The sequence below is a fragment of the Orcinus orca genome, chromosome 1 (assembly GCF_937001465.1).
Source record: "Orcinus orca chromosome 1, mOrcOrc1.1, whole genome shotgun sequence".
Lineage (NCBI taxonomy): Eukaryota > Metazoa > Chordata > Mammalia > Artiodactyla > Delphinidae > Orcinus > Orcinus orca.
Genome location: NC_064559.1, coordinates 52,063,087 through 52,087,702, shown reverse-complemented (window position 1 = coordinate 52,087,702; position 24,616 = coordinate 52,063,087). Strand labels below are relative to the sequence as shown.

Here is a 24,616-nt window from a genome sequence, read left to right as displayed (position 1 = left end):
ACTAACATTATACAATAATCTGCAAGTACTCTCCCCACACATTTCCTAATTTAGTCCTCACAACAACCCTGTGAGGTATGTACTATGATAAACTCCCATTTGCCAGGTAAGGAAACATACTCTGAAAGATTAAGTGGCACACCTGATATCATACAGCCAGTTAAGGAGTTCTTTCCTTTGCTTAAATGAACTATGGAGCCTGAAAAAAGTGTCAGCCAGGGCTCTCCCGTCACACATCGCATGGATCAGTGTGCATTATAATATTTCAGGGACAGGCACACGAAGTCCAAGTTTAGTATATGATGAATAAGTGAATGGATGCGTTATACAGCGGATGCACCGTAGGGAGTCAGTGGAAAGGAGACAGTTTAAGAGAAGGAAGAATCTTTAATTCAAACTATTTATAAGGAGGGAACTCCCTGGGGGTCCAGTGGTTAAGACTTGGTGCTTTCACTGTCGTGGGCACGGTTGGATTCCTCCTCAGGGAACTAAGATTGCACAAGCCCCGCGGCAAGGCCAAAACAAAACAAAACAATTTATAGGGAGTCTACTGAGTGTCAGGCATTGGAGACCCAGACACGACTGCCCTGTCCTCATGCGCCTTACAGTCCATTGCAAAAGACAGACGTTAAGAAACTATTACAATAAATTAGTCACACTTTTATTAAATGCTACAAAATGTAGCAGGGAGCTTTGGTCTGGTCCGAAGTAATAGCGCTCACTATGGTAAGGCTGGCCTCTTTTGGGCAAGGGGTTACACTTATATAGGCAGAAGCAGAAGCCGAGGCAAATGAAAAGGGCAAAAGGAGGACGGAAATTGCTTCTCACAAACAGAACTTGACCTAAGGGACCCCTACTTCCAGTCCCGCTGACTGGCTGCCTAGCTGCTCACGAAAACCAGGAAAGAAAAAGCTAAGGCTAGAGAGAAGTTAGAGGTCCATTTACGTAAGCGGGGCGGGGCGGCAGGGAGAAGCAGAAGAGGCGTGAGCCTGCGTCAAGAGAGTTAAGCGGACCAGCCCGGGACGCAAAAGGTTAAGGCGGGCGGTCCGGATCAGGTCCGGTAGGCCCGCCCACCGGAGGGCGAGGGTGGGGCCTCGCGGAAGAAGCTCTTGGATTGGCCGCGGGGAAGGCGTTACGCTAGGAAGGTACCAACAGTCGCGAGCCGCGGAGGCGGGGGGGTGGGTGTGGGACCGCGGGGTGAGGTGGCCAGGGAATGGCCGGGCCGGGTGTGGGCGGGAGCCGCAGTAGCGGCGGCTGGGGGCGGTGAGCGCCGCGTGGGGCTGCCCCTTCCCGGAGGTGGCGGGGGCGGCCGGGGCCGCGCCGCACCGCACCGCGCGGGCGGCCATGGAGCGAGCCTAGGGCGCCGCAGGTGAGCGGCTTGGTGGCGGGAGGGCGGGCGGGAAAGTGCAGGCCCACCCGCGGGCGGGGCGCGGTGCGTGGCGCGCGCCGGGCTGGGGCCGTCTGGGGGCGGGGCGCCTCCCTGAGGGGCCGGGCACCAGTGCCCAGAGCGGTCAACGAACGGTGGCTGCCTCAGAGACCGGCCCGGGCCGCGCGCCCCGCCTCGCTGACCCCGAGAGGGCTCCTACCGGCCGTCGTGGCTGGAGGGACGCGGCCGAGCCCGTCGCCTCCTCTGCCCGCCTGAGGCGCGGGCCTTACCTGGGGGCGCCTTGAGCCGCCCGGGATCAGTCCAGTGACCCACCCTCGCGCCCGGACGCGGTCCCCAGAGGCGACTGGCCCTGGTGCCGCCCTCGTGTCCCGCCGAGTGCCCGTTGCGGCGGCCCGGGGGGGCAGCTGTATCGCGCGCCCGCGGGCCCACTTCGTGGCCGAGAAGTGCGAGTGACTTCCAGGCCCGAGGCAGGAGGCAGGGTAACCGTGCCTAGGGGTCCGCGGTCTCCTCGGGGTCGTGCACCCCGCGCTCGCAGTCGGGCAGAACTTAAGGAAATGATACGGTTGTCCCAAGTGGGTTGCGCTTGAGATTTCATTTCCGGGTGCTGTGGTCCCGCAATTAAAAGCGAACCGAAACGTTGCCATTAATGATGAGCGTGAGCAGTTGTCAAGTTGCGTCCTTGATTGTGGGATCTGATAAGAGTTTCATTCTAATCAAGCTTCTGTTACCTGCAAGTCTCTTGGTAGGAAGAGAAGGGGTAGAAGGATGTTGGAGTGAAAGTGGAGGGGACAGGACGTGATTGGTTGTTAGGGAATTATTAGTCCTTTAAATGGCCATATCGTCAGTTGGAAGGGTGAGGAGTTTATAATTTGGGAAAACGAGGGATGCTGGGTACAGTGACTTGAGTTTAGGACCAAGTATCAGTATCATCCCCACCCAGCTAGTTTCCCTTCAGAGGTTTGATTTTTCACCTTGAAAAGAAGGAACAGGAATGTGGGTCTTTTAGCTTTTAAATTGCAGGACTTTATGTAAAACGATAACTATGATTACTGTTTACTAACTATTCCTATCCTCCTTGTGTTGTAAATTAATGCATAAATTTCATTGCGGTTGATTATTTTTTATTATTTATTTATCTGGCTGTGCCGGGTCTTAGTTGCGGCATGCGAGATCTTTTTACTTGATCTAGTTCTCTGACCGGGGGTCGAAGCCAGGTCCCCTGCGTTGGAAGCGCAGTCTTAACCACTAGACCACCAGGGAAGTCCCATGGGGTTGATTATTTTAAATTGGGTTAGAGACCTCAGTGTGCTCTATGTATTGCAGTCCTGAAATTTATGCAGGACCTTTGAGCTAAGCCTTAGAGCTCTTCCACATACATTGTTATTTATCATCAAGACATGTCCTTGAGAAACTGAGATACAGATGTTAAAGATGCTAAGTTATTTGCCTAGACTTAGAGCCAGTCTAAGGTAGATTTAAAATTGTTTTGCGTTAAATTAATAACTTGAAGTTTGTGGAGATGTTGGACTTTGGCCCCTAGAACTGTTCAGTGGAATCAATCAACAGGAGGGCCTTCCACCTTTGAAAGTGCTTGTCAAAAGAGAATTAAGAGGCATAAGCAAGCAATTCAGAGTCAGCCTCACTTACATTAAAGTGCAGTGATAGAAATGAATGGTGGTAAAAGATGATCAGGAAATCTTGGAGCTCATAGCTTTTCTTCAGTGTGACTGGTAAAAATGTGAGATTGATTTGTTCTCTTTGTTTCTCTGGAGCTAGTAGGAAAATAGTCATGATTTAGTTAAAGAATGAAAATTGGAAAGCACACACCCTGGGTTCTTTGAATAGGGAACAAACAGATCCCTGTTTCTATCATCTAATCCTTTATGTCATAGAATTTCTTTATGTTGAGTTGATAATTCCTTGACTTTTAGTCCATTCTGTTGACTTCCATTTGTAGACTCCAGTTCTTTCACACAGCGTTAAAGCCTCTGCTTTTTTTTTTAAATATTTAAGATGTATTTTTATTTTTTTGCATCTTTATTGGAGTATAATTGCTTTACAATGGTGTGTTAGTTTCTGCTTTATAACAAAGTGAATCAGTTATACATATGTTCCCATATCTCTTCCCTCTTGCGTCTCCCTCCCTCCCACCCTCCCTATCCCACCCCTCTAGGTGGTCACAAAGCACCGAGCTGGTCTCCCTGTGCTATGTGGCTGCTTCCCACTAGCTATCTATTTTACGTTTGGTAGTGTATATATGTCCATGCCACTCTCTTGCTTTGTCACAGCTTACCCTTCTCCCTTCCCATATCCTCAAGTCCATTCTCTAGTTGGTCTGTGTCTTTATTCCTGTTTTACCCCTAGGTTCTTCATGACATTTTATTTCTTAAATTCCATATATATGTGTTAGCACATGGTATTTGTCTTTCTCTTTCTGACTTACTTCACTCTGTATGACAGACTCTAGGTCCATCCACCTCATTACAAATAGCTCAATTTCGTTTCTTTTTATGGCTGAGTAATATTCCATTGTATATATGTGCCACATCTTCTTTATCCATTCATCCGATGATGAACACTTAGGTTGTTTCCATCTCCGGGCTATTGTAAATAGAGCTGCAATGAACATTTTGGCATGACTCTTTGAATTATGATTTTCTCAGGGTATATGCCCAGTAGTGGGATTGCTGGGTCATATGGTAATTCTATTTTTAGGTTTTTAAGGAACCTCCATACTGTTCTCCGTAGTGGCTGAACCAATTCACATTCCCACCAGCAGTGCAAGAGTGTTCCCTTTTCTCCACACCCTCTCCAGCATTTATTGTTTCTAGATTTTTTGATGATGGCCATTCTGACTGGTGTAAAGCCTCTGCTTTTTGTCTTTTCTGAATTTTGAATTTCTAAATGAAATTTTCTGTTTCTTCTATTTGCAGGGCAGACTTCAGCTTCCTACACTTTGTATGACCATCATTTTAATGGTATAAACCGTGAAGCCAGATACTTCAGCTCTTGAATTGACAACTTTTTAAAATAGCAACCACAGTGGTTGTCTCTCAGTGACTGCTACAATCTCATAATAGAAACAGGAGGCTGTTCTTTGTATTCTGTGGCCATAGTTGGAAACAGTAAAAAGGAGACTGTCTTCTGAAGGTGATGTCAGGCCACTCTGGGACTAAGGGCCAGGTAGTGGTGGGGTGAGAAGCACAGTTACAATGAGGCACTACAGTTTGGTGTAGTAATGATGATGATTGATGTACTTTTCTTTTTGCACCTAACAGTGCATAGTGCATAGTAGGTGTGCAGTAAATGTTTGGTGGTTGAATGAATAAATGGAAAACAGTATGCGGGAGGAGGAAATATTCTAGGCAGATGATAAATTGTTTAGTTCCTCTTTACAAGAAAAAAAAAGCCAAGAAATTGTGTTTCTGATTCCTGTTGAAAATAGTTCTGTTGAGATGGGTATCTGTAAAGGATGTTACTTGCTGGAGCTGCCTTGAGATCTAATTTTGTGATTGGGTGGTGTTCTAGCCACCTGCAGCCTGGGTGCAGCTTCACAGACCTGCTCCTGCACCTTTCTCTGGCTAGGCTCACCGAGCAGTTGGATTGGTAGACAATATTTTTGCACTAATAGAAGAACTAGAGCTCTTGGTATTGGCCATGCCAGTATCATTGACCCGACTGTGTCCGTCTTCTGGTCCTTCATATTGGGGGTGGGAGAGGGGAGTTATCCCTCCCCGAAATGCTCCTCATTCCACACCTGTAAATCTCTCCCACACCTGTAAATCTCTCCCTCTTTTCCTTCCTTGAGCTGCCTCTGTAACACTCAGGGAGTAATGAATTCATTGGCACAGACCTGGGGTACAGAACAGAAGACCTTACTTTGCAACTGAAACTAGCTTTTGACCAACTTATAATGTCAACATGACTGCTAGAGCCATTTAGGAGAGAATGTAATGCAAAGCTCTCACTTGTGACTTTTGTCATTCATATCCAAAATCAGAAGAGGGAAGGCCTAGCTCTGGACCTGGTGAGTTTGGGGGGTTGCATCTATTATCCCAGTATGAGATAAGAAATGAAGGCTGATGCAGAAAGGTATTGAGCTTTGGTGTGTGTTTAGCAGACTACTTTCTGGCAAGGTAACTACCCAATGGAGGGGAAGGTGTTAATTTGGGTACATTTTAAAAGGAGGTCAAGGAATATGAAATTATGAATGTGAAACACAACCAAGTACAGGATGAGACAGTGAAGTTGATTATTCCATGCTCTTAAATGCTAACTTTCTGCTTTATATAGCAGTGTGGGAATAAGATATTGGGTGCAAAAATTCTTATTTTAGCTATATTTTTGTGAAGAATTTTTTACAATGTATTATATGTTTTGTTGTCTTTTTAAGTAATATAGTGAAACCTTTATAGACTTGAGGTTATGGTTACAGACAGTAATCCTGTAGGGCTTTGAGGTGATTGAAATATGTAAGTTGTTAGTCCCCTCTGCTTTTTGAATTCTTGAATTTGCTTTCAGTAGGCAATCTGTCTCTTTCAGAGGTGAAGAAGCTGTACTTTTGCTGTTGTTAGCATCCCTGCTGCCCTTTTTAAAATTTTTGCAGCTTCTGATCTTCTGTGGAGTAGCAACCCAGATAACACTGCTTCCTGAAACTGAATGCAAAACAGCTAAATAGGCTTAGTGAGGGTCTGCCTGCCTCTTCTGTATTAGTGGATGAACTTTGTGACCGTTATTTTGGCTGCCCAAAGACCTTTTGTTCATTTCCTGTTTCTTATCCTTGGTTTAGATAGTGAATTTGCCCTCTGTATAGGTGCATTTATGTCCCTGTAGTTCCTTCTGTAGAAAAAAGAAAATGATACGGAAATACCAGTGTTTGGTTCTCGTTTCAGAAAGCATTGCCAATAACACTTGAAAATTTGGTTCCAGCCCTGTCTTGTATCATTCTTGGGCAATGTTGGACCATCTCCAATCTTCCTCTTAGCATTTCCAGATCATCTTTACTCCCAGTCCCAACCAACACCAGACACCAGCTTGGCAATAGCAGTTGCCTTGAAAGATGGAAGCAGGGTATACAGAAGGCAGCAATTTAAAATTGAGTATATAAAGTTGGTATACATATTTGACATTTCAACATTCTTACTGTACTGTATATCTGAATTCATTATGTGACTTAGTTTCCTTATGTCTGTTAAAAAAAAAAAGAGGCCATCTTTAAACCAAAGAGTTGAAGAAATTCTTATAACCGTAAAGGTCCCTCTCCCGTGCTCTTCACTCCTTTTATTCAATAAGCATTTTATCCAGTACCTCTCATGTGCCCTGCACTGTGCTAGGTTACTTGGAACTACAAAGAGAGTAAAATATATCCCCTGTCCTTGAGGAACTTACAATAGGGTAGAGGAGACAGGCATGCCAAAAAATATATGTGTGTATGTATGTGTGTGTGTGCATTTATATTCATATATAACAAGGGATCGTGCCTGGAGCCACTCAGCCATAACTCAGCACAGACCTGCTTGGGGTTCCTATTTCTAAAGTGATCTGTGGCCTGTCAGCTTGACAGACCCTAGAACATAAAGTTAAAAGTGTGAGGTGTCACTGTTGAATAAAGCTTACATACCTTTTCAAGAACTGTAGTGAACTGAACAATAAAGATGGAAAACATGAAAATCTGAAGTAAATGTTATATGATTTGAAATTCCATATTTTTATGCTATATAGTAATTATATTCTATATAGCCTTAAATGGTTGTTAGATACCGATAATTGAGCAGTGAAATACCTGGAACTTAGGAAAGTTCATTATACCTGGCCCATTTGAAACAGAATGCAAATTCTTAGGCATTTCCTTAGAGTTTCTAGATCGGTGAACACTGCATGTGTTGGTTTTTTTAGAACAAATCTCACTAGCAGTATGAGCTGAAGGTTTTTTCTTTTCATTTTTCAAGGAAGAGCATTAGAGGGTTGCCCTAAATCAAGGTTTAAATGGGACAGGTTGCAGGAATTGAATTTTTTTCAAAGAGGGAACAAATACTCCATAGCCTGTTTCAGTTTTACTCTCACACCAGGAAGAAAGGCAACTTTATGCTTCATTAATGCCTGGTGATCATTTTCGTTCCTTCCTTCACAGGGAACTGTTAGAGGATTTACCGAAAAAAAAAGTTTACATATGTGAATAAATATTTAAGTGGAAGTGAAAACTGTGAGAAATATATAACACTTGAACCAATTCAGACTATATGGAGATTTGATTTTCTGTACCTGTAACTTAGGTTACTTCAGCGCTTATCTTAAAAGCTTTAGGACCTGCAAAGCTGTCATCTTTAAAACACAGATTTAATTTTCCAAACTGAAGAATATTGTGAAGGGCATTCTATTCAGCTGTTTTTGTGAAATAGAAAAAGTTCATGCTCCCCATCTGTTTCACTTACATTGAATGTGGTAGAATTGAACTTTGTAGAGAAGAGAAACAGGTTGGTCAAATTAGTGACATAACCTCCCAGTCTTCTTTTTCACTTGGTACCCACTCTGAAGAAACCTACTTGCTTCCAGCCTTAGCTACTCCTCAAATTTAGGAAAGGATTTAGTTCAGGAATATAAGATTACTAGAACTCTTGGTAATGCAACATAGGTATCCAGCCCCTGACTGTGTAACCCAAAAGACAACATAACCAATGAGGGTTATTTTCTTTGTCATTCTTTCTCCTCAGGAAGTCATCTTTGGGTTTTTGATACGGTAATAATGACCAACAAGAATTACTGTATGTTGTCCAAGCACTAATTTTAGCACAGTACGCGTGGTAATGACATTCATTTTTAACAATTCTGTGAGTCAGGTAATAGTGTTCTTATTTCATTTTCCATATGAGGAAACTGAGGCCCAGAGAGGTTAGCAGGCATTCAGACCCAGGCATTCTGAATCCAGAGCACATATTCTTAACCCCTCTGCTACAGAAGAGTTTATATTTAGAAAGAAGGTGAATTAAGCTGTTTCTTAAGTGGAGAATTAGCAGGGAAAGGAAAACTATGTAGATACTGATTAATGATATTACTTGTTGTTAGATTTTGTCTTAGTTGAAGACTCCCAATTGAATGTGAAAAAGAACAGTATTACGCTGTTGTGGGCAGTGGTGGCAGTGCAGGAGTAGGCTGGTTTTCTGAGGATAATAGGGATTTATTCATGTAATAAAAACTGGATGCCATTTGGTATTAGAGGTTTTGACTTCCTAGCTAGAAACACACAATGATAAGTGGAGAGATTTCTGAATGCTCTTTATTTTACTTACAATAATTGTCATTAACCATCAGGAGAGACTGCATTTATTTCTAGGGGGCAGCTAGTAAGAATGTAGCACAGTGCTCTAATGTCACCACCAATTAACAAAAGGGCAGTATATCAGACTTACCCCAAGGTGAAAGTATGTGTGTTTTTAATTTTTGTTGTTGTACTAAAGGGTTGTAATTTTGGCTGAAGTTTAAAGGTTAGGCTTTATAAACTGGGTGTGTATAGTTGTGTGAGTCTGTGAGTGTGTAAGGTTAGCCTTGATTGCTCTAAAGTATGTAAAGGGACTTTAGTAAATGATCCATTTGAGATTCTGTTTTTTTCTTGTGTTACCTTTAAGAGACCTTATTTATTAATCCAATCTTTATTTGTATTAATGGTTAATTTAATGTCTCCCAAATAGTTGATATGGACAGAATAGATGTGAGAATGCTGGGTTTTTACAAATTACCCCCAAATGTAGTGGCTTAAGACTAAATGATTTGTTGTTTCTCATGACTGTATAGATCACCTGTGCCCAGCTGACTGGTTCTTCTGCCCAAATGATATAGGCTGGAGTCAGATGGGTGGCTGTATTTAGCTGGGGCCTCAGTTGGAACTGGAATGCCCTTAATGGCTTCACTTCTGTGTCTGGCACTTAGCTGGAGTGGCCGGAATAACTAGGGGCTGGCCAGGTCTCCCATCATTCAGTAGTCTAGCCTGAGCTGCTTTACATAGTAGCTTGGCCCCAAATGGAAGCTGCTAGGTCTTTTAAGACACCTAGCACACAGCCACTTCCACAGCATTCTGTTGATCAAAGCAAGTTACAAAGCTAGCCCAGATTCAGGGGAAGGAAAAATAGATTCCACCTCCTGATGGGAGGAATTGTTGGTGTCTGTCTTTGTAGACAGTCAACCAAAAACTCTTAATTAAATTCAGGTCTTACCTTTTATACTAACCAAACCTTCAGAGGTTTGCTGAGACCAACAGTGACCAAAGAAGAAGTTTGTAAAAGTGTCCTTGTAATTTCTACTCAGGATCAAGGGTGAGGAGATTGTGTGAGTAAACATGATAAGATATTTTACTAGTTATATAATAAATCCTACCCCCTTCACTATCTCCTTTGCTAATAGCCCTCTGCATGAAATGTTCATACAGAATGTTTTCTTCCGGTATTTGACATTCACAAAGCACGTTACATTCCCTTCATGTGGTAAGAACTTGATTTGACCACTGAATTGGAAGCACAAAAAAAGAGTATTACTGAAGGCTTCACTTTAGTTGCTATGAGCAGAAGTTGGGATTTCTTCTCCGTGACCTTCGGAGAAGTAGCGTGAGGTTGTCACTTGATCAGAGGGCGATTCAACGTGGCACTGCTACTGATAAGACTTGGAACCTCACTGGTGGCTTGTGGAAGCCCTTGGTATTATAGTAAGTGTTGGGGTGCGGTCTTTGCATGTTCCTCAGCAGCCACATATATTGAATTTTATCAGCTGATGACTAACAGATCTCTGCACTGATGTGTATTTCTGTATGTGTTCCTCCAGACATCAGCCAGATTCTTGAACAGAGGATTCTAGTCTTTATCTAAGACTTCTCCTTTTTCTATGTGAACCTATTTCTCCCAAAACAATTTTTAGTCATAAGTTTATCCTTATGAAACGCTTATCAAATGTGTAGGATAGTGTGTGTGTGTGAGAGAGAGAGAAAGAGAGAGAGAGAGAGACAGGAATGAAATGTTAGCTTCCATATCAAGCCTCATTTCACTGATGGAGCTGAGAGTGGAACCAGGGTTCAGTACGAAAATTCCTTAATAAGCTTCTACCTTCCAGAACTCCAGTCTTGGAATTTATACCAGCTTTTAGTGTGAAGACTTACACACTTGCCTTTTTATATTTAACATTTTTTGAGTTATGTTGTTACCTTGAGACTGTTCTTTGAGGTAGGCTCTGTTTCACATAACCGAAACATTAAAATAAATGACCATAATATAACTGGACAATGTTACACTGTTGGAGGCATTTATGCAGGAGGTGAGGGCATGAAATATAGCAGGCAGGCTCCTGGGAATGCAAGAGAAGTTTTCATGAATAACTTGGGATATACCCAGTGATCTTGCTTTCATTTTCTTAGTATCTGAAAGGGGGGATCCTCTTAGAAACCCAGTTTGCAGAGCGTGCATAGTATGCTGTTATCTCTAGTAAGAAAAGAAGATAATACAGCATGGAAACTGTCTTGGGTACCCTCCCCTCTCAAGCATACAGGAGAGAAGGGGATCAATTGTAAAGAGTAAAAGAGTCTGCCATTATTAGAGGATGGAATTATTCTGTATCGTGCATCTAATACATTTTTCTGGAATAGGAGTCTTGCAAACTCATAGACTTTTTGTAAAAATTCCGCTAAAACCTCTACATTGTCGATTTCTTGAAGATCATTGTGCTTGCCCTGTAGGCTGAAGGAGTAGCAGCTTTCCAGCTAAAGGAAAACCTCTTTCTGAACTGTCAGTACTTAGAAAAAGAGACTGTACTCTGAAACCACCAACTAAATTGAGTAGAATGTTGGTAGAGAAGTAGATTCCCAAAAACAGGAGAGCTAATTAAGGACAGCCAACATTAAGGTGCCAGTTAATACACACTCATTTGATACCGAATACCGAGGAAATTAACAGCAGAGTCCTAAGATACTTGCATAGCCTCATTTGCAGTAGTTTGTTCAGTTTAGGTGAATAATGCATGTACCCTTACTATGCTACGTACTGCAGGGAGTGCAAAGGTAGTTAAGACCACTAAGGAGCCAGGATTCTGAGAGGGGGATTGAGAACGACATACAAGAAGACACTGGATAAGGCAGAATGTAGTTAAGTACTGGTCTAAAGATGAGAGAGGTTAGTTACTATAGTGTGAGGAGAGACCAGAAATGGCTTTGGAGATGGCCTTTGAAAGCTTAATTAGGCTTTAAGCAGAAGATGGGAAGAAAAGATAAGAGCTAGAGGAATTTTGAGAGTTCCAGTGAGGAGTGACTTAGGGGACCATGTTTGTGGTAGAAGCTGACAAGTGATGAGTGAAGAGAATGAGAGTGATGCCTAGCAATGTAGATTGGCCGAAGTCATTTAGGGTAGGGCTTTAATGCCTTGCTAAGGGATTTATAGAACTCAAAAATGCTGTGTGATTAGAAATATGATTTTGCTGCATTATCTAGTCTGGATTGGAGAACCTGGAGGCCCAGAGGCAGTTCTTTCAGGGATCCAGTAGAAGGTGCTGAGCACTAAATGAAGTTGATGGCTGTGGGCATGACGGGCAGTTGTAGAGAACAGTGTCAAATTGCAGTCTTTCTTGTTCTACCAGGATGTGGTGACTAATCACAAACAAGAAAACTTGTTCAGCCCCTTCGTTAAACCTGCCCTCACTACTAATCTGCAGAAGTAAATAGCGAAGTGAGGTAACAGTTGAACTCTTCAGTTCACTTAATAGAAATTTCTGTCCTAGTTGAGTGGATGAATTATCTGCAGCCCTGAACTGATGAATGTGCTCTTTTGAGGCCCATCAGAAGGTAATGAGGTTTCAAAATTGAAAAGCATACAGACTCACTTTGTTTTGTTTGAATTTTGGAGCTACTAGAACTTCCTACTGCATTGGTGATTTAAAGAAAAAACAACAAGCCCTCACTCTCCCTAACCTTTGTGCTAAATGTTTAGATATAATTTGTTTATATAGCATAAGGGAGGAATTTCTTCATTCTAAATGAAATGAGCAGCATCATTAGAAGTTCCCGGGTTAACCAGACTTTAGTCCTGAGGAGGGTTTTATAGGAAGTGAAAGGCTGTTCATCTGACCCCTTTGTGCCAGAATTGTACCTCAGCAGGAGGTAGTTGCAGCTGGAGGTGCTGAGGAAATGATTGCTGACCCAGGCAGATTTCCATGCTACCTTTTACCACTGCAGCCAGAGATGTGTACTGCTGAACAAATAATTGAAGAAGTTGTGTGGTTTAGGTCATGTTGGAACTAGCAAAAATCTCTGAAATCTGCTCTACTAGCATTGCTGTTATCAGTAATCACAGGGAATTGTTTTACTGAGTTTCACACCAAACTTGATACCATCACAATTACATTTTGGATGTACTTGAGTTGTCTGTGTTTCAGCTAATAGCGTTATGTACTCCCTGGGAGATGATGATGCAACAAATCAGGTGGCTGGAGATAATTAGAATTTGCATGTGACTCTGGCTTTCCCATCTTTATGAAAATGAATGGGAAGAGAGGTTAATCACCACGAATAAACTGCATGTCAGCAAGCTCTGAGCAAGGTGCTGCCCTTAGAGCACACTGTTGCTCTAGTAGACTGTTTTTGGATGTGTTTCCAGCTGTTATTAGGGGAGCAGTCTCCAGTTTGGGTGGGAGTGTCTCAGCCTGAAGCGTTTGTCCTATCTTTTGTATTGGTTTTATTTCTTCAATTAATGGTTTGAGTTGTTAAATGAATTGGAGAGTGAAGCAACACCCTGTTATCTTCTTGTCATCTTTGTCTTAGCCCAGTGCGTGCTGCCTGTAGGCATGTAGCAAAGTGAGCTTGTGCATGTTTTTAAATGGCCCTGTGGAGTGGAAAGCAACCTGTCAGCATGCAAATGAGGCTGAATTGTATGTTCTTGACACCCTTGCAAAAATCTTGTATTTGGAATCTTTTAGCTTCAGAATTGACCAGAGGGTGTTGTGCCCCACACTGGAAGCAGCACTTCTTTATGTCTGTAGCATCAGTATCTTTGTTATGTGCCTGACCAGTCCAGATTTCATGGTGTTGCTCTAGTACCAGGTTTCATTAGTTTTCTGGTCATGTTCTACTAATAGCCAGATGGTATAGCGATACGTTTTTCCTTTACTTAATTTATCCAGATTTGATTATCCATATTTTACAGGGTTTTTAATTTTGAAAAATAATTAGTAGAAGACTGATTAAGTACAGATATATATCTGGGTGTTTGTTGTATTTAAATACATGAATAGCAGATATGACATGTCCAGGATTGCTAGGTATTTGAATTTGGAGAGGGAGTTATTACTCTCCTCTGTACCCTCTTTGGCATTTTTAGGAGTTCCTGTGTTATAACGTGTCATAAAACTTATATTTGGAGGAGATAACTGAAAAGTTACCAAATACTGGTGGTTTTGGATATTCAAAAGTCCTTTATGGATTTTGAAAGGTAAAAATGAAAGTTAAGGAGTTATGCATATCTCAATGTTTTACTTTTTTGTGCTTTTTCCTATTGTTTTGGTTTCTAGGAATTGGTAGCCATCCAAATGGCTCCTACATGGCTCTGCACCCTATTAAAACGGTAGTATTTGCTTTTAAATTTTCAATGTACCTGGTTCTTAACTATTAGGTCCTTCCTTGGACCAGTTCATTTTAAATTATTGGGTCTTCTCGGGCATAGGATTAGCAAGGCTATAATGGTGAGTAATATATTTGAGGCTTGCAAAAGATTCAGGGATGGAAGGACAGAATTCTGATTGAATTGTGCTTTATACTTGGGCTTGCAGGAATTGTGGGAGGCACCTCAGTGAAGAAATGGACCAGTGTGTATAATCATGGAATCTCCTTGCTGACAATCACCACCTGCTCTCCTTGATAAGTGAGAGAGAGTAGTCAGGGGAGAAGGAAAAGAGGTCGCCATGAAGCTAAAGCAGCGAGTCGTGCTGTTAGCAATTCTCCTTGTCATCTTTATCTTCACCAAAGTTTTCCTGATTGACAACTTAGATACATCAGCTGCCAACCGGGAGGACCAGAGGGCCTTTCACCGAATGATGGCTGGCTTGCGGGTAGAGCTGGTGTCCAAGCTGGACCACACCTTGCAGTCTCCCTGGGAGATTGCAGCCCAGTGGGTGGTTCCCCGGGAAGTGTACCCTGAAGAGACACCAGAGCTGGGGGCAATCATGCATGCCATGGCCACCAAGAAAATCATTAAAGCTGATGTAGGTTATAAAGGGACACAACTGAAAGCCTTACTGATACTTGAAGGAGGACAGAAAGTTGTCTTCAAACCTAAGCGGTAAGTCTTCATCTTGAAGTTATCTGTGCTGTTTAGTTGTAACTTGGGATTTATATGAGTGCTCATCTCCCTCTCTTGGTATTCTCTTCAGTAAAATGGGAAGGAGAGACTAGAAGATCTCTGAAGTCTCTTCTAGCTCTTAATGTTCCATGATTCTTTGAGTAAGGGAAATTTATAGGAATGTGTTTTGGTTCAATATTAGACTGCACATTTTACAGTTAGAGCTATCCTTGATTCTGAAATTTGTCAGGTATCTACTATGTGCCAGATGTTAGAGATACAAAATGAATTGGTTAGGAAATAAGCAACTTGTCACCATAAGTGTACAATTAAAGACTGGGCAACCACATGTCAGGGATGCTGTGGAGTAGGAGTTCCCCAGAGTTGGAGTAGGTTTTGGATGGGTGACTTAAGTCCTTTTTAGCACTAAAGCTGTGATTCTTTCACTTGAGCTTTGGTTTTGTTTTAATTAACAGGCTTTATTTTATTTTTTAAGCAATTTTAGGTTTACAGAAAAATCAAGGGGAGAGTACAGAAAGTTCCTATATATCCCCTCCCCTCTCTTCCCCAGTCTCTCCAGTTATTAACATCTTCCATCAAATTAGTACATTTGTTACAGTTGATGAGCCAATATTAATTTATTAACTAAAGTCCATAATTTACATTAAGTTCACTCTTTGTGCTGTACATTCTGTGATAGTTTCAATAAACTTATAATAAGTATTCACCATTACAGTATCATACAGAATAGCTTCCCTGTCCTCAGCGTCCCCTGTGTTCTATCTATTCATCCTTCCCTTCCTCCCCCTGAACCCCTGGCAACCCCTAATCTTTTTACTGTCTCCATGGTTTTGCCTTTTCCAGAATGCCATATAGTTGGAATCATACCTTTTGTAAGCTTTTCAGGTTGGCTTCTCTCTGTGTCTTAAGGTTCCTCCATGTCTTTTTGTGGCTTGATAGCTTTTTTTTTTTCTTTTTCTTTTTTCCTAAATAATATTCCATTGTATAGCTGTACCACAGTTTGTTTATCCATTCACCTACTCAAGTTTTGGCAGTTATGAATAAAGCTGCTATAAACATTCATGTGCAGGATTTGTGTAGATGTAAGTTCTTAGTTCATTTGGGTAAATACCAAGGAGCACAATTGCTGGATCATATGGTAAGAGTATGTTTCATTTTGTAGGAAACTGCCAGTCTGTTTTCTAAAGCAGCTGTACTGTTTTACATTCCCATCAGCAGCGAATGAGAGTTCTTGTTATTCCACATCCTCAACAGCATTTGGTGTTGTCAGTGTTTTGGATTTTGGTCATTCTAATATGTGTGTAGTGATATCTCATTGTTGTTTCTTTTACCTGTTTTAAGCAGAGAACTGGGCCATTTTAGTTGCCTCAGTCCAAATTTGAACTAGAGAGGGCTAGATCATATGTTGTTAGACAGTGATCCCTTTGGACTTTTTTAAGGATCTACAGAGATAATTCGTGTGGCCATTCTATAGTATAATTAGTTTTTTTTAAAGTTTTCTGTTTGTATATGAATTTGAAATAGGTTAACATGATGGTGATTTATATTCTTTTGACAGGTATTAGTTACTAGTGGATTTTCTCAAAATTTGGAATGTCGAAAATTTTCTGTGTACTAAACATTTTTTTCATTCCTCAGTAGAGCTTTTGAGAAAATTGTAACACATAACTTTGGGTCTCTTGCTGGAGTGGGAGAAGAAGTATGGGGTGAAGGGGTGCAAAAACCAACTGTGACCAGAGTAGTTGGCTTAGCTCCCTTCATGGCTCAAATATCAGTAGATAATAGGCAAGCAGAGAGCTGATATTATTGGAATTCCAGAAATGGAAGGGATCTGCATTTGCCTGGAACTGGGCAGTATGGTGTGTGGAAGATGTGGAAATTAGGAAAGTTTTAAAATGCAGTAGACTTTTGGAGAATAGAAAGTCTGATTGGCAGGTAATGAGAAAAAAGCATAGTTATGTGGGACTTGGATCTAATTTCTGTTGCATGCACACCATTTGCCAGGCATTACACTAAGTACTTTTGTATCTGTTAATGCTTTTAACCTTTGTCACAACTGTGGGCAGTTACAGTTCTTATTTCCAGAGTAAGAAACTGAGACTTAGAAAGAATAACTTGAGAAAGAATAACTTGACAAGATCACCCTGCAGTAACTAATGGAGATGTCAGAGTGTGAGCTTGTGTTCTGCCACACACGTGTGATTCTCTTAAATTTGTTTGCTTTCCTGTAAGAGAGATGACATGGATCACCCATCATCAAAAATTTGCTACTTTCCTTTTAAAATATGATCTTTGACCTCTTGATTTGTAGCCTGAGAGATCGCAGCATAAGCAGAGTGATGGAAAGAAGACAGACTAAAAACAGAAATTAAATTCATGTAAAAAGAGATGAGTTGCAGGCATTTTGTGTTTAAATAAAAGGATACCCTCTCCACACCCACTATTTGTACACTAAGAATTGAAGGTGAGATGGGACAGCAGGAAGTGTTAGAAGGCAGATATTACTGATGGTGTGCAACATTAGTATTAGTCCAGGTGCTTTGCAGATAGGAGTGGGGTATTCAGACAAAGCATAACTGGAGGGAGGAAGAGGCCAGACTGGTGACTAGTGGACGTGGCAGCAGACAAATGCATAAGCTAACCTTAGTCACTGTTGCTTTATCCCATATCTCTTACTACCACTGAAGCCTTCCCATTACTTTCCTCTTCCAGACCATCCTGAAATCCACTTTCATTCTTCTCCCAAATACCCATATAATTACTGTGCTCCCCAACTTTAAAACGTCCAGGGATTCCCATTGCTCACCAGACAAAACCCAGCCTGCACAGCCTAGTGGCCAGCCCCTCACAGCCTGGTCCTCCTCTCTACACCCAGCTCTTTATTCTTGTCAGTGCAGCCCCTTCCTCCCCCATCACCTTCTGAAGAGCCCTTGTCTATGCCCAGCTCCAGAGATGCTCCTGCCCCACCTCCCGCAAGCTGTCGGGCACCTGCAGTAGGTGATAGCGCTCTAGTCACTGCACACACTGACCTGGGCTGATTACACCTGGCACTCTCCCGGGGTGGGGAAAGTGGGTGCACATTTAAGTGCTTGTAGAAATTGACTCCAGCCCCCAAACACCCAGCAAATTGCTATTCTGACCCTGCGGGCCTCTGAGGCTATTTAGTCCTAGTGTAAGTGCAAATTAATGTTCTTGGTCACATTCTGATGTCCTTCACCAGAAGGATAGAGTGATTTATTGGCAGTTACTGTATGAATTTTGCTGCTCTGTCAGTGACTTAAGATGGATTGCTTTGTTGAGAGGAGGATCTAAGACCTTTCTGCTAAGTCGAGACGTGCACCTTTCTTTAACAGCCACTTGTGGTTCAGCATTTCTGGAGCCTGGTTGTCCATGTCCTCCTGCCAGAGATGGAAGATTTGTATAGTACATGAAATATATAGGAATACAGTGATGCCTTTATTTGCACATTTTTCCTTACTACATTATTATAAAAGTGATTTTTTTCAGTATATTTGGTTGGCCAAAACGTTAATGGGGCTTTAAGTAAAAAAAGACATTTTTCACTTTCACGAAGATCTTTATTGAACAACGTGTTCACTAACTGAACGAACCTTTTGGCCAACCCAATAGCTGTATCCTTTCTGGAACTAAATTGCTTTTCACAGGCAAAAACTGCAGTTATGGTGGGAAAGGAACAAGACGGCAAGGGCCTGGGGGTGGGTAGAAGTCAGTGACTGATCTTAGGAAGTGCTGAAAGGGACCTTGGAGATCAACTAGTCCAACTATTCATTTTACAGCTGGGGAAAATGAAATCCAGGGTTCTGACTTTCCTTATTTCTCATAACCAAAGCATGAACTAAGGATTCAGACCTTCGGACTCCAATGCAGTTCTTTCATTTTGATTTTTTCTTCCTTTCCCTTTTCCTTCCCTCCCTGTTTCTCCAGCCTACTCCCAAAGTTCCTGGATTTTTCTAGGGTTTTACATTTCACTCCAAGCAGCCTTTCTATGTACTGGAAAGTTCTCTAATGTTTCACTGAAAGGAGTGGACAGCACAGCACCACAAATCTTCCTGTGGCTCCTCTGGAGTCCTGAGAAATAAGGTATTCAAGGACTGTCGCCCAGCTTTATGGACAGCCTGCAGCTGTAGTGGAGAGAGAAGTGCTTGAATAGTGTCAGCTTTTGCTGCAGTCCTGTTTAAAAACTGAGACTTTTAATTTGGAGGTAACAGGTGTAATCCTTGGCAGCCTAAATGATGCTTTGACACTAGAAACAAAAAAATACGTTTGAGTATATTGACCATGCTAGGAAGAAACTGGTGTCCAACCAGGTGTTTTTGCGTGTCTGTCTTCTAACATAAATGTTTCATCACTTTGATTTGAAAATGTGTTTGGTGGACATGGTTTTACTTTGTACTCTGTGGTCATTTATGTTGAAGGTCACTGCCTTGTACAGTACCATTTCCAAATTCCCCATGGCCTTTTCAGCATTGGAGATCCAAGTGTCCTTAGTGGAGTGCCTCCTCTTCACGTCATTCTCAACTTATTTCTGTCTTGTAAAGCCTGATAGGTCTCCTTTTGATTGAGGAAATGCAAGTGAACAGTAGAGGTCATAGGTGAATTGTGTCTAGTTCTTCCCATTAACAGGGAAGGCAAATGTACCTTTGCCTCCTTGTTAACAAAAACAGAGGCATATCCGGACCATTTTTTTCCCCATGAAATTTAAACTTCTCTAATAAGCCTTGCCATAGCCATTCTGGTAAGCCTTGCCATATTTTCCTTTTACTTCAGCTTAGTCTAATAAACATTTCAGTAGACATTTATTAAGCATGAACTATAGGCTTAACACTGTGCTGAAGATACAAAGATGGTCCTCACCTTCCAGAAAAGTACCTTATAGTTTTACTTAAGCTACACTGAAAGTCTTTTAGAGGGGCAAAAATAACATCTGTGTTTTATTCATAGAATGATAGCAGAGGTAGATGTATAATTCTAGTTTTCTTCTCCACTTCATCTTCACCACGTCAACCAGTGATCTATGCTGATCCATGACTGTTCTCAGGATTGACAGAGAAGTTTTCTAGAGCAAAATCAGGCTTGCAAATTTCTATTCTGCCTCTTGTGCTGTCACCTCTGGTACTGATGTAATTCATGTCTACATCTGTGCTTCCCATTCACTCTGCAGGTATAACCGAGACTATGTGGTAGAAGGGGAACCTTATGCTGGTTATGATAGACACAATGCAGAGGTAGCAGCCTTTCATTTGGACAGGTATGTGTAATCTCAGTGGGTTACATTCGTTTTGTTTCCTTTTAGAAATATCTTGGAGAGGACTTGTGGACGCCTTTCAAAGGAATGTAATAACGAAATCTAATAACTTTAACTTGTTACCTACTTTAGATAACTGATTAATTCCATTAAATTTGTATGAGTTCCTCATTATTTAGGTGGTACTAGGAATACCAAAGTAAATGTCTTAACTCCAGGCTTTTTTAGGTCATTTCATTCTGTTATGCCGTCTCTCATTAGCATGAGTGAAGATGTTCTTGGTAAATAAAATGGCAGGAAGAAAATCAGAGTTTGAATTCAAGTCCCTAAATTGAACTGGTCATTAATTGGGCCTGGCAGTCCTGATTTTTGTTTTGTTTTAAATAATACTCACTTATCCTCATATGCTAGAAACATATAGCATGACATATATGTGAATTTTATTGTCCTTCATACAAAATATGCACAGCTTCAATAACCAGGATAATTCTAAGAGGAAAATAGATGTGAATTCTAAATGTATAAGTTAACTAGGAAAATTAATACTTTTTTAGCAAGTTACTAGTCAGGATCCTTGTAACTGAATTGTCTAGTATCCCAGTTGCTCCTCTGATCAGCTCTTTAATCAGGGCATATTGGTAGACTTTAAAAGAAATTATTGACAATATTTTTTAAATGAATCTATAAGGAAACCAGAAGAAAATAAAGGTGAATTTTTGTCTTTTTTCTGGATTAGGAAGGATTTTCTAAGCATAAAAGCAATAATTTAAAAATCACAAAGAAAAACTCAATAGATTCAACTAAATTTAAAAAAATTAACTCATATGTCAAGGAACATCAAACAAAATTTAAAAGCAAACAAACTTAGGAGGAAAATACTTGAATCTAATATAATCTAAGCATTAATAGCCTTAATATATAAATGTTTAGAAAATCTTATACATTCTCTAAAACGCTAGTAGAAAATGGTCTAAGAACACAGTTGAATAGAAATTATTGATTGCTAATAAATATGACAGAGGGAGTTCATCTTCACCAGTAATAAAATAAAATCCAGGGAATTCCCTTGTGGTCCAGTGGTTAGGACTCTGCACTTTCACTGCTGTGGGCCAGGGTTCAATCCCTGGTCAGGGAACTAAGATCCCACAAGCCGTGCAGCGAGGCCAAAAAAAAAAAAAAAAAAAAAAAAAAAAAAATCCAGTTGAAACAATGGGATACTATTTTCTCCTACTGAAAATGGCAAAGATTAGAAAAAGGATAATACTTTATTGGCAGGAATACATTGACATTCGTATACTGCTTGTGTCATTGTTAATTGGTTCAGTCATTCTTTTAAGAACTCCTGTATTATGTATCAAAAACCCTAATGTTCATACCCTTTGAATGAGTAACTACCTTTTTATGCAAGCATCCCAGATATTTCTAGGAAGTACCCTAGAGAATCAGAAATTCAAAGATACATACACCAAGATCTTAGCTAGTAGCATTTTCAGTAGTGAAAATATGGAAGCAATCTAAACATCTAACGAAAGGGAAGAATTAAATAAATGTTTGTTCACAACCATGAATTTTCACTGCCTCTTCTAAGGCCTAGTGGGAAAGAGTTGGATAAATCCTACTCATCACTTAATTGCACATTAGAATCAGTCTTTCCAAGACCTCGTTTGTTTCCTTATTTTCTTCATCCCTAAACCCCTTCCTGTTTCTCTGTTGATGGACACCAGCAGTTCATGAAGATATTTTTCCCATATCCATACCAATATTTTATATTATCCAACATACTAATTTTAGTTAATCTAATATATGTAAAGTGGTATCTCATTGTTATTTTATATTCCCCCAATTATGGGTAGAGATTAGTACCTCCTTTTCACAGCACAACACCTGTTTGTTAGCTTAGAGTGAAGTGGTCTTTGTATGGAAATTACTTTTGATGTTAATTAAATATAATCATGTTTCTATTTATTTATTTATTTTTGTGGCCTCACCACACAGCATGCGGGATCCTAGTTCCCTGACCAGGGATCTGGCCTGTGCCCCTTGCAGTGGAAGCACCGAGTATTAACCACTGGACTGCCAGGGAAGTCCCTATAACGTTTCAATTTATCACCTGCGCTTTGGGGGTCTTGTATTTTAAAGCCCTTCCCTCCCTCAAAGTCTGAAAGATATTCTGTGGCCAGTCCCCCTACCCCTTTTGTTAACTGCCCCATCCAAGCTCAGGTGCCACTGGACACGGCTTCCCAGCACTAAGTGGCTGCTGTTCTTTGAAGGTCTGACAACAGTCAATGGGGAGAAAAAAATACTTCCCCACTTTCTTTCCCACCTTATACTTTTCTGCTCTGGGTTGCTATTTCTCCATTACATTAGGATTTAACCACCTCCTCTGGCTTCAGGAAGTTCTCTCATTTTTTATGTTATTTTGACATCTATTGATCTCCTTGCTTTTGTGGCTTTTCTAAAAATGAGTTTAGGACAGAGTCAGTCAGCAGCCCTGAACAATGGATTATTTATTGCACAGCCAATTTTTTTTTAACATCTTTATTGGAGTATAATTGCTTTACAATGGTGTGTTAGTTTCTGCTTTATAACAAAGTGAATCAGTTATACATATACATATGCCCCATGTGCACAGACATTTTTAAAGGCTTTTCTAATAACATGAGAAAAGGCTCATGATACAATGATGAGTGAAAAGCAGGAGACAGAAGTGCATATAGCATAATCTCAATTGTGTATATACACACAAGAGTGAGTATGTGTTTATATATACATGTGAAGGAAAAACTGGTCTTATGCCGAAATGGCAGTAGTTACTTCTCAGTTGTGGAATTATGGATGATTTTAATTTTCTCCCATAAATTTTCTGTGTGTTCCAAATCCTGCCCCTCCAACTTTTCTTCAGCGAGTGTGTATTTTTTAGCCAGAAAATTTCTTTTTAAAAAAAAATGATGGTGCTCAACGATAAGGTTGCACTTTTAGACCGTTAGAAGCATCTTCAAATGTATCTATATTTAAGTTGTCCTGTGAGTTTATCCTTTTAGATTAATCTGTGTAGTTTTCTGTCAATGTTTTATGTAAATATTTGAAGCCCTGTATGGGTTTAGGCCCAATTTTTTTTAATGCTTTGTTAAATTTTAAAATTTTATTATGAAAAATTTCTAACAGACGTAGAAAGAATAGTATAGTGAACCCATATACCCACTCCCTAGGTTTAACAGTTGCTCACATTTTGCTAGATTTGTCTTACATAAATTATTTACATCTTGATATTAAATTCACAAATATATGTACCTCTAAAAAATACTTACCAGCAATCAGCAATACCTTTACACACCTAACACGATTAACCATGATTTTTAAGACTACTGTTTAGGGAATTCCCCGGCAGTCCTGTGGTTAGTGGTTAGGACTCTGTGCTCTCACTGCCAGGGGCCCGGTTCGATCCCTGGTTGGGGAACTAATATCCCGCAAGCTGCACAATGCAGCCAAAAAAAAAAAAAAAAAAAAAGACTACTGTTTAAAATATATCCCCAAAGATTTTTCTCTTCTGTTCAACCTTCCAAACCAGGATTCTGGGTTTCCGCCGAGCCCCCTTGGTGGTTGGCAGATTTGTTAATCTGCGGACAGAGATCAAGCCTGTTGCCACGGAGCAGCTCTTGAGCACCTTCCTAACTGTAGGTAAGGAGGTTATAGAGGACGTTTAGGTAAGGGAATAGTTAATAAATTAAATGGGGCATCATTGAGCAAGCTGGCTCATGACTTTTAGGAACTGAAGAACTCAAGGGACTACAAAAGCAAATCAGGCAACTTGTTCTCACAGTACTGGGGGAAATAGATCTAAAGGTGGATGGCAGGAAATTGAAAGTTTTCCCTAATTCACGCTTTGTGTGTCTCTGAAGTAGGAAGTGAGATCATTTACGACAGTGTAATTAGGGGATAACTTTATTTCCTTCTGCTTGATCTTAAACTAAATCTCAAACTCAACATTTGGTCTGAATCAGTTACTGTCTGTGTATCATTGCCTTGGTGGTTTTTTTCATACTCCTGTACTTTCTTGGGAACTGTTTCCTGAGAATTGAGCAAACCTTAAGGCAACTCTATAAGAGGGTCAGAAATTCCCTTGTAGGGTTGCCCTTGGGCCTGGAAGATCACCACTGCCTCCTCCCACTCTGCAAAGGTTAGCCTATGTAACTCTTTGTGTGTGGAATTGACTGCCATCCCTCTGGCCTCTGTTCTCCGTTGTCACACTCTGAGGTAGGGGGTCTGGGCTGGAATTCTCACTCCTGTTCTCCTTGCAGACATAATGAGAATGGGAGGAATTCAGAGGTGCTGTGGTCTCTTGTCTGAGCCTCCTCAGGGTGCCATTTTCAATGACACAGTACTCTGCGTTGATATAACTGTTGAAATAGACATTGCAAGATGAACTTCAACTTGCTTTGCTAGAGTGAATGGATTTACATTTATAATGAGGTGAAACTGAATATTTAAAGCACTTTTGACAGATTCATCATTCAGAATTTAAACTTATCAGGCTAGGGCTCTGCTGTTCTTGCAAATAACCAAAAGCATACACTGTCACTGATTTGTTTCATATATTTTCTAATCACTTCTGCTTGTCCAATTTTATGCTTAGGCAAACATGCA

At 40.9% G+C, this 24,616-nt stretch overlaps 1 protein-coding gene across 5 annotated transcripts in view; it reads left to right on the top strand.

Annotated features, from left to right (window-relative positions):
- The first annotated feature begins 1,209 nt into the window (after positions 1-1,209).
- The window catches only part of FAM20B (FAM20B glycosaminoglycan xylosylkinase), a 42,009-nt gene continuing 18,602 nt past the window's right edge, over positions 1,210-24,616 (top strand). For 3 of the 5 annotated variants that reach the window (XR_004483302.2, XM_049701004.1, XM_004269799.3), the window contains exons 1-4: positions 1,210-1,369; positions 14,177-14,685; positions 19,889-19,975; positions 23,541-23,650. Coding sequence is in view for 4 of the 5 variants with exons in the window: in XM_049701004.1 (XP_049556961.1) it covers positions 14,309-14,685; positions 19,889-19,975; positions 23,541-23,650 (574 nt within the window). In the remaining variant the exon portion in view is untranslated. Of the gene's footprint in view, positions 1,370-4,388; positions 4,538-12,228; positions 13,972-14,176; positions 14,686-19,888; positions 19,976-23,540; positions 23,651-24,616 lie in introns of those variants that run through there. The other 2 variants (XM_049700998.1, XM_049701001.1) reach the window with 2 other exon arrangements.